This window comes from Leishmania infantum, chromosome 30, assembly GCF_000002875.2.
Source record: "Leishmania infantum JPCM5 genome chromosome 30".
Lineage (NCBI taxonomy): Eukaryota > Euglenozoa > Kinetoplastea > Trypanosomatida > Trypanosomatidae > Leishmania > Leishmania infantum.
The window spans coordinates 612,572-622,826 of record NC_009414.2 but is presented as its reverse complement, the minus strand read 5'-3'; the positions used below and the strand labels follow the sequence as shown (position 1 = coordinate 622,826).

The following is a 10,255-nucleotide window of genomic DNA, read 5'->3' as shown; positions in this document are numbered from 1 at the left end:
GGCGATGGAGGAGACGGAAGGGAAACGAACGGCGTGTCCGTTGTTTCGGTGTGTGTGGGGGGGGGAGGCAAAGAGAATCAACGAGATGTAATGCAAAAAAGAAAGCGCGCGATACGAGAACACGACGAAGAAGCACATCTGATGGACGGAGAGGTGGCGAGAGAGAAAAAGGCATGCACACATACGCACGCAAGCAAGCGGGATTGGAGAACAACATAAGAAGCGACAAAGAACAAGAGGAGATCCGCACTACCGCACACGCACACGCGCAGATGGCGTGACTGCGGCAGCAGAGCCGAAACAAGCACAAATCCAAAGCTGAACATGAACGAAAAAGAAAAGAGGGAGAGAGACACAAAAGACGTTGTGGAGAAAACACCCGAGAAGATGAGCACCAAAACGAAATCTAACAAAACTCCAGAAACGGAAAGCCCACTCACCACCACCACTACCCCTCCTCCCCTCCCCATCCACCTAAAACGAGGACAACAAGGGGGAGGGGGAGGGGGGAGGGCGGCGGGCCCACGTGTGGTCATATCCTCATCAGCCAACCAAAACGAGCACAACAAAAAGAGAGAGTCAGTGGACGAGACACGGAGCGCACCATGGCGCACACACACACACACAGAACACCCAAAACAAAGGGGGGAGAAAAGGCAAAGAAGCTGCACTGCTATACCACACCCAGTCGCCGAATACCACATACACGTAGGCAGATGCCCACATCGGAAGAGAGAAAGCAGCGAAGAAGTGCACAGGTGCGTTACGCAATAGACGCACAGATCCACCAACAAAGAAAAGACGATGTCGAACCAACAAAGGAAAACGAAAGGCGACGATGCAGACCTTGTTGAGAGGCACATCCGCAATACCGGCAACAGTGCCGAGTCCAGAAGAGAGGAGGGATCACGGTTGAGCCGTGCCACACCGCCATCACACGGAGCGCACACTACATGCGCATGTGTCTTTGTCTGCATAAGGGTTTGCCGTAGGAGGAAAAGGAGAGGGCGAGAGAGGCACGAGACAAAGGCAAGTCTCCGCCTTTCAGACGCCGACACTGCAACGGAAATGCTGAACAGAAATAAGGAAACCCGGCATAGGAAAGGAAACGCAGAAGCGGCAACACAATACGAGTGGAGACGCACAGAAACTACAAAACAAGTCAGAGTCGCCGCGCACGCATGAAACCATAACGTCATGCAAAAAGTGAGGGGAGGGCATGCAAGTCAAACGAAAAGGGGGCGAAGCAAAAGGTGGGGAAACAACAACGGCGAGGGAAGGTGAGGTGAGGTGATCACTGCCCCCTGAGCACCTCTCGCTTGGGAGGGTCACCATTGTTATCCGCATCGTTGACGAAGCGGCAAAGAATCCATGCGACGGAGTCGGTCCCTCGTGTTGCTCAGAGAGCTGCCGCGTCATCAGATGATACGCTTCGTCTTAGAAAAAGACTCCATGAAAGCCCGCTCCTCCTCAAAAAGTTGATCAGCGGTCAAGCTATTGTACGCTCGACTGGCCTCATGACAGAACGAGGAGCTCTGCGTTGTCGCGTTGAGGGAGTTTTCCAGCGGCAAGTTTGCACGGCGCGCGTAGGCCTCGGTCGCCATCATCCACCGTGGTCTTGTCTGCTCCTTTTCCTTCGGCACGAGATTCTTGTTGCTCAGAACCGCATTATTGCCTTTCGCACTCCGCTCCGGCTTCTCCTGAAGAATGGACCCTAACCTCACCGGCAGCATCGCATCTCCAACGCCGCCGCCGTTGTTTTTTCGTCTTGGAAGCGGCGGGCAAGCTTTGCGGTCCTTGCTGAACTCTCCGGCCGGTGTCCCGGTGACAGAAACCTTCTGCGGGCTGGCGCCCGAGGAGACGGTCGCCGCCTTTGAGCCAGCCCTCAGGGAACGCTCATCCTTAACGCCGACGTTCCGAGAAGGGAGTGCAGCTGCGGAGTCGCTCATTACGACACCTCTCTTCGCTCGGGCCACCGCCTTCACGGTCTTTCCAATCGCCCGCGAGGAAACGCCGAGGGAAGACGAAGCGGGCTCACCCGACTCTGCGCTGGTGTACAGTCCACTAGAGTGAGGCTGACGGTTGCTCTGCAAGCCGGTCAGTGGCGCCTCCTCCTGCGCTGCAAGCTTCGCTACCGGTACATTCGCGGCACAAGACGGTTGCGAGGTGGGAGGGACGTATGAGTCACTTGTGGGGTGCAGCGGGGCGGCTTCACCTGACGACTCTATCGGTGATATTGGGCACGGTGGCGGCGTGGACGGGGATGCAACTATTTGTTTTTCTGCCACTTCCGCCCCATCAGAAGTTCCACTGACAGCAGCCGCACCGTTGTTGAAGCGATGCAGAATCGGTGAGTGCGACTCCGGTGCCGTCGCCGAACGCCCGCGGAAGGCGTCACCATCTGGCGCTGCGTCGGAAGTTGGCCTGGGCTGCGAAGAGCAAGGCGAGCTGTCGGCGCCGTCAGGCTTGTGACGCGCGGCGACGTCTCCGCCGTTGTTAATGCAATGTCTGCTGTCTTCCTTGTTGCCGTCGCAAGCCTCCCGCAGCATTTCGTCGTCGCTGTAGTAGTCGCTTTGCAGCGGGTCTACCCACAACGAGGAGGCCTGCAGCGACACCTGCTCGGCAAGCAATGGCGAGCTGCATGCATCAGATGAGCGCAGCATCACCTCCTCCGGAGACTTATAGCCCATCCAAAGCGCCATCTCCACCGGCACAGCGGCGCCTTGCAGCGTACACCGAAACGCCGCCTCTGCCGTCGTGTGCAACGAGCTGAACTGCCCCCACAGATCCTGTTGGAGATAATTGCGCTCCTCTGTCTCCTCCTCCTTAAGCATCTCCATCCGCCTCTTCAAATTGCGGCTTCGTTCCTTGTTCAGCAACGCCTTCTTGATGCGATCCGCCTCGGACGTTTTGGCAGCGCGCGCACAGGTGGCGCTGCTCGCTCTCTCCGAGGGCCCAGCATCGCCGGTGCTGCCTCTCACAGCCCGCTTGCCGCCAGCAGAGCCGGCGGGGCGACTGGTGTGGGAAGACCGCAAAGACGAGCGCTTTAGTGGCATCTTGAGCAGCCCCATGTTGCTACGATACATGACGCGAACGCTGGAGAGGGCAAAAGTGCTGCCTGCCTTGCACAGCCGCGAAGCAAACCCACGCCCGCTGATGGTCCAATATATGAAGCCGTCGCCGGCGAGCCCGATGAAGCTGCCGCAGTCGCTGTTGAACTGAATGCCGTCGCCGTAGTGAAAGCTGCACTTGAGCTTGCTGGGCGCCGCCTCAAACTCGTAGAAGGCGCCGTCGGCGAGCAGCGCGTAGACAGGCTGCAGCACCGACTCTAGCGGGGGCGGACGCTTAAAGTTCTGCATGGCGAGTTTTCCTCTCAGTAGGATGTCGTACTTGGCGCGCGCATCCTTCTGACTGAGAACCTCGTAGGCGCGCTGAATCTCTTGGAACTTCCACTGCAAGCCGTTTGGGCGGTCAGGATGGTACACAAGGGCAAGCTTGCGGTAAGCTGCTGTAATCTCCTCCAAAGTCGCGGTGTGAGAGACGTTGAGCACGGCATAGAGGGTGTTGCTGCGCACACTTCGCGGGGATGCCTCGGGGCCGCCAGTTGGCTCGGGGGCCACCGAAGCGGCCCCAGCACCCATTGGATTCGGTGAAAAAGACATGAGCACCCTTGCAGCTTAGGCCGGGTAAGTCCACGCCGTTGCTTTCGCAGAACGAGGTAGGTGCACTTTCCGTGGGCGTTTTGATGTGCAGAGGGTGAGTGACGGCCAAACAGTTCTGGGGCAGGCGGAGAGAAGCAGGGGGAGGCAGCGGCGGCGGCGGTACGTGTGTTAGTCGCCCAAAAGAAAACAAACAAGCGAAGGAAAGCCTTGAGTGATGGGCGTCCCGCCCTCAAAGGCGGAGGTGCCAAAGAACGAAGCGAGAACGCGAAGCGGAGCTTCTCTTCGCCTTCTCTTGTTGTCTTTTGGGAAGCGAAGAGGGAGGGATGGATGGAGAAGAGAACAAGAAAAGTGCACACAAACAGCAACACCCCGTTAGGTCAATCAGGAGAAGACTGCTATATAAGGGAGATAAAGCGCCACAAGAAAGGAAGTCGGGAAGGCAACGATAGCCAGAGCAAGAGAAAGAGAGGATGCGGCAGACGGAAAAGAAGCGATGCTGCAGGAGGAAGAAGGACAGCACAACCAAACGAAATAAAAGAAAGGCTGCGAAGATCAGCGGAACTGCCAGCGTGTGTGTCGTTGGCGCTAAGCCCACCCCTCAGTGAGACGACCCCGAAAAAGAGTAACGATACGCACGCACACAGAAATCAGCTGCAACAGAGAACCACCAGAGCTTGTTAGCGAAGGGAATGGGCACAGTGTGACTGCAGCGGTGGTTGTGTGCCCGATTCTTGAGCTGTTCTCCTCCTTGTCACTGTTCGCGCAACCGCTGCTCCGCGGACTCTGCGCTGCGTACTGAGGGTTCAAGTGCCGCCGTTTTTACAGTCGCTGATAAAGCTTGTCTTCATATGGTATTCTTGTCTTTCCTCGTCACTGCACACATGCACGCGCCAACCCGCTCGGTCTCTGAGAGCGCGTTCACGGGAACAAGAGATTCAGTCGCCTCTCTGCGTGAGCCTTCGAGTGTGCGGGCACCAGCTGAAAGCAAAGGCAAGCGACAAAAAAGAATTAAAGCAAAACGAGACAACTTGAGAGGGGGGAATAAGCGGGTGAACGACTGTCCCAGTTGTTGCACGTAGCACGCACAGATGTTCCTTTTCGATTGCCTGCTGCTCGACTTGCGCACCTGTGCGTGTGTGTGTGTGTGGGGGGGGGGGGTCGCGATGGAGGAAAGGTAGGAGCAATCAGGCACCACTGCACGAGCGTTATATGGTGTCCTGTCAGGATGGCCGATAGGCCTCCGCAGGGCGTGCCAGCAACGTGGGCAAAACAAAGACCAAAGACGAAGGCAGAGGTGTTCCAAGCTACGAACAATAAAAAAAGAGGGAACAAAGATGGTGCGGGCCAGCAGAAACAAGGACCGACAGAAGACAGCCCACGCCTAAAGCCTCTGGCACGAGAACAGAAACAGACAAGCGGAAAAAAAAATGCGGAGGCGCCAGAAGCAAGCGATCGAGAGAGCGCGCACAACAATCCAACGGACCAAAGGAGAAAACAAAAAAAAAAACGGCGCACGCACAGTCGAGCCCAAGCGAGCTAAGCGCGCATACAGGGTGCCACAACCACAGAGAGAAGAGAGACAAATCGGCGCAGTGGCACAACACACACGCGTTTGCGCCACCACATAAAAAAAAGCTCAAGATCAATATTTTTTTTGCGTTAACAATCGAACGTTACAACGGCAGCGCGAAGGGCAAAACACACGAATTCCGTGAAAGAAGCGGAAACGAAACAGTGCTGCTTCTCCGCGTGTGCAAGGGTAGGGGCTCGGGTGTGTATACGCACGTGCCTCCGCCTGCCTGGGATGTGTTCCGATGACGAAGTAAGGCAGAAAGAGAGTAGCAGCAGTACCTAAACGTATTCGTGGAAACGGTGGTAGTAGAGAGATGGAAATAATTTCCTTGAGATGCTGTGATCACGGAGGCGCTTCAGAAAAAAAAGAAGAAAAAAGGAAGGTGCGAAGTTTTGCCTGAAGCGATAAGTGCGATAAAACAGGGTGCGCGCACAGACGAGAAAACACAAAAAAATGAGCAATATGTAGGCGGTTTAAAAACACACAAAAGAAAGTCGGCGCCGTAGCCCCTCCGTAGGCCAAGAAACAGAGTAATCCGTGCGTGCGCGTGAGCACGCTTGCGCGTGTGAGTGAGGTGTGGGTTGGTATTCGCCTTTTGATTCGAAATTGATGCCTGTAGCTGATTTCTTTCGCAGCGCGTTTACAAGGTTTGGTAGATATCTGTATTGCGGCGCCTTGTGTTTGTGCGCGTGTGTCTTTGCCTTCTTTTGCACAAGACGGTGAGTTTAGGTTTGGCTTTGTTTGGCTCTACCTTCGTCTCTACACACATAGAAACACGAAAGAGGAGGGAGGCGATTGTGAAGAACGAGAGAACGACAGAGTCGAGGAAGTAAAATGTTTCAAGACAAAAAATTGCTGCGTGTGTGTGTGTGTGTGCGCGCGCGCCTTGCACGGTCCAATTAGCGAGCACAACGTGAATGGAAAAAAGGGAAAAACAGAAAGGAAGAAGGGTGAGAGCGCTGATGCACACACACGGTAATCGACAGAGAGAGTGACACGCACACACGCGCGTGTGTATACAGACAAACAGACGCACAGAGCTTACGGTGGATGTGTGTCCGGGTCAATGTTTATTGTTCGTTTATCCTGTTGTTATGATTTTTCCTCTCTTCCAGCACGCCTTCCCCGCCGACTCCGCGCCTGCGATCGTGCAGCGCAGTGAGCACAGTGTGTATATGCGCAGGAGGCCTGCGACTGCCTGTGTGTTGTACTCTCCCCACGATGGAGACAGCAATGAAGAGGAAATAAAAGCGAACAAAAACTTTTTCCCCACTCTAGTTGCCTCTGTCGTTCTTTTCTGTGTATGTATATATAGAGAGATATATGTGTATATATGCGGTGCCGGAGAGGAGTGCGGTTGTTGCGGTGCCACCGAGGGAGAGGGAGAGGGGGGCAGACAACAGCAGCCAGTAATGGAGGGGGAGGGGGTGATGGAGAGGAAGGGAGGCAGAAGGGGGAGAGAGGGTAGGGAGAGAGTAGTAGCGGAAGATTCAGGTGGAGGAGGGATAAGGGAGGGGAAAGCACGAGAAGCGTACGCTATCGTGGGTGCTCGTTATCCCTGGTGAATCGCACCCATCCCGTTCTTGACACTCTCGCCGAGGGCACTCCCCAAACAAAAAGTGCGTGAGCTCGTGAAGGCGTCCAACGGAGGGGTAAGACGCGAAGAGTTGCAGGGAGAGGAAAGCTGAGGGGGCAAATAGGCTTGCTTGCATGCGGAGGTTGACGAGGGCCCCATCTGTCCGTGCTAAGCCTGCGCTACGTGACGGGATAAGCGAGAGAGACGTCAACGAGCGAAAACCCCACATGCGCGCCTCCATCTTGTCGCCAGCGCCAAGAAAGGCGATGCAACAAATCTGTGCCACTTGATGGACTCCACCGTTTCGCATCAAGCTGGAATAAGACTGTGACTCTGTCGCATCAAACAGGGCAGTGCGAGCTTCGCGTGCGAGCTGCTCCCACTCACCGAAAAGGGCCAGAGAGAGGGCGTCGGCATACCTGCTTCTGTGTCTAAGCTTGTGCGTGTGTCGTATGCAGGGTACAGGGAGGGTCAAACATGTCGGTCTGTTCCTTTTACTCTTTCCACTCGACGAGAGTGCTGTAAGAAGAAAAAGGAAGAAAATGCATATATGTGTGCTTAGTATGATGTGCACCCGCCCAGGTCAACGCAGAACGGGGCGGCGCCGTCCTCGTCGTCCTCTTGATCCTCTTCGTCCTCGTTATCAGCGAGACTTATGAGCATGGGCCGCCGCTCACCTCGTCCCATACCGTAGATGGGCCCCGTCGCCTGCTCACGCAGCACCGTCGCCACTCTCTCCTCCCACAACACTCGCCCTCTCTCGTCGTCGTCATGTGTAGCCAACGCAGATAGGCCCTCGAGGTTCAGAAAAGGGTGCTGTAGTGCTTCGCGAGCGGTGATGCGGCACTCGGGTTGCTGGTGCAGCATCCGCGACAGCAGGTCCAGCCCATCAGCGGGTACGACGCCGGCGTGGAACTTGTACGGAAGACTTGCCTGCGGGGCGGGAATGTGCGCAGCGGATTCCCTGTCCCTCGGCGGGCCGGGTACCGGCGGCGCGCCGAGCCACGAAGGCGGCGCGCTGTACGTTGGCATTCCGAGAAGCTTCTGAATGCCCCCCAGCAGGTCTAACTCGCTCTCAGAACGGAACAAGCCCTTCTGCAGCAGCAACTGCGCAAAGATCACACCTAGCGCCCACACATCTGCCGCGGTGCGGCACACCTGGTCTCCGAGGAGAGCCTCGGGGGGTCGATAGTGGAGTGTTGTGCGTATCGATGGAGGTGTGCACAGGAGGTGCTCACGCTGGCCCGCAGGTGCCGCAGGAGGCTTGAGGACAGACGGAGAGTTCTCACACCCGGTCTTCGTCGCCGAGCGCAAGGGCGGAATGAAGCGTGCCGACCCAAAGTCACCGAGGCGAAGCCCAGCGTCCTTCGACACCAGCACATTGCTCAGTTTCAGGTCTCGATGCACCACACGGCACGTCTCGTGTAGGAAACATACGAGGCGTAGCAGGCGGCGCATCACGTAGCGCACGAGCGGCATTCGGGAAGGTGGCGGAGAGGGCGGCGACGCCTGCGGGCCCGCATCTGCCGTTGCAGCGTCGGGCGCTGTAGACAGCGAGGCGGAGGACAGGCCCAGACCGCCGCCGACACCAATAGAGGCAGAGGAACCAAAGAGGGAGACCACGCCGGGCTTCCGCATGTAGCCTCCGGCGCCATCGCCCCTCTGGGCACCGCGGGCGCCGTGCGGAAACACGACCTGCTCCAGGTTCGTTGCCGCGAGTTCCATCACAAGGCACATCTCCTTGTGCGGGGCCTCCACAACACGGTAGAGGTGAATGACTCGCGCAGAGTCGTCGATGAGATTACAGAGTGCCTGACCTTGATCGTCCTCCGCACGCGCCGTGGCGTCGGAGGCTGAAGCAGTAGAATAAGAAGTGCCCGCTGCCGCAAGGCACGCAGCTTGCTTCTCGCTCACAAAGCGATGCAGCGTTACCTCACGCAGCACCGTTGCGGAGATGTCGCGTGCTCCGAAGTCGCTTGCCTGAATAAAAATGCGCTTTACGGCAACACGGCGACCGCGCCGCGCCGGCCTTTGTCCGCCATCTGCAACCTGCTCTTCGCCATCATGCCCTCTGCAGGCCTCTTGCGAAAAAAGCCCCTTGGCGTTCTCGTCCTCCGCAGGTGCGCTGGTGGCTACGTCGAGGGCAGAGTATACGGCCCCCTGGGCACCCCGGCGAATCGGCGCCTCTTTCTTCAGCTGAGCGCCTTTCAACGTCATGGATGGCACAGGGCCCGAGATGAGGGGAAGCCGGGGCAGTGCTGTGCCTCCACAGTTGCCCACCCCTCCACCCTCCACTTGTGGATCGTTCACCTCAGCATTCTGCGAGGCGCTACAGCAGTAGTCGTCGTAGATCGACCACACCGGTGACACCTCTTCGCGGTCGCTGGTGGGCAGTACAGCTGCTGCTGCGCATGCGCCTGTGAAGAAGAGATGCGCCATTATCTGTGACGCTTGGCAGTTTTATACGCTTACCTTTAAAGTATGCGTGAGGATGAGATGAGCGGATGAGATACCAGTCGTTTCAGTGGTTCGGTGGACGCCGAGGTGAATGGATGTAGTCGGCGCAATGCGTTAGGTCGGCTCCACACAGGCGTCGCGGAGCAGGGAGGCGACGCGGATGTGGTTTGCTAAAAAGACCAAGTGCTGCACCCTGTCGTTGGGCAAGCTGCGGCCGGGGATAGGCTTGTGGGCGTGAATCTATGGAGAGTTGTGCCACGAGAAACAAAATCTCCTCTGTCGAGTCTTTCAGCTCAAACGAATAGCGCGAGCGCGCTTGTGTGTGTGTGTGTGTGTGTCGCGATGAGCACTACCGCAGCGTACGCAGCGCTGTCTATTTCAAGTCTTTGCGCTCTCTTTACCGTCCCTCTCTCCCTTTCTTTCGCCGGCTGAGCAAGTGAGCTCGGATTGTGGCAATGATAGTGCTGAAGGCTGCAGCGCTGCGTTTTGCCACATCACCCCAGAAATGGCAACGAATGCACGAGAGAAAAGAAAATAAAACACACACACACACGCAGAGACAGACAGACAGAGGGACGAGGTGTTGTGTATGGAGCTCGATGAGGCAAAGTCGAACGAAGTGAGACTGTGCAGGCGAGCACGCGTTCGAGTCGATGCGCAAAGCAGAGGAGGCGAATGGAAAGAGAAGGAGAAGAGGTGAAATGGCCGTGTGCACCAACATCACGACGAAGCAGGGCCGGAGTATACAGTCGAAGATGCGACAGACGCACGGATGTCTACGCATGCCCCCAGCCCTCCCTCCCGCCCCCACCCCCTTTTCTCCTTTACGTTTGCCCTCGCGGATTCGAAAAACCTGCTCCATACGCGCCACGCACAAGATGCTATTCAGTGAATTTACACGAGGTGGTGCAGAGATATGTGCATGTCTGCGAAGTAACCAGAACCAGCCCGCCCACCGGCACTGTGCGACAATATCTGGCGTGGTGT

The 10,255-nt window shown here is 56.9% G+C and overlaps 2 protein-coding genes across 2 annotated transcripts; both read right to left on the bottom strand.

Annotated features, from left to right (window-relative positions):
* Window positions 1-1,418: 1,418 nt before the first annotated feature.
* Window positions 1,419-3,641, bottom strand: LINJ_30_1790 (putative DNAJ domain protein; the record flags this gene model as incomplete). The annotated part of the gene is made up of 1 exon (XM_001466988.1): window positions 1,419-3,641. The coding sequence occupies one exon, from the start codon at window positions 3,639-3,641 to the stop codon at window positions 1,419-1,421; it is 2,223 nt and encodes a 740-aa protein (XP_001467025.1).
* Window positions 3,642-7,369: 3,728 nt separating this feature from the next.
* On the bottom strand, window positions 7,370-9,250 carry LINJ_30_1780 (putative protein kinase; the record flags this gene model as incomplete). The annotated part of the gene is made up of 1 exon (XM_001466987.1): window positions 7,370-9,250. The coding sequence occupies one exon, from the start codon at window positions 9,248-9,250 to the stop codon at window positions 7,370-7,372; it is 1,881 nt and encodes a 626-aa protein (XP_001467024.1).
* Between the last annotated feature and the right edge of the window lie 1,005 nt (window positions 9,251-10,255).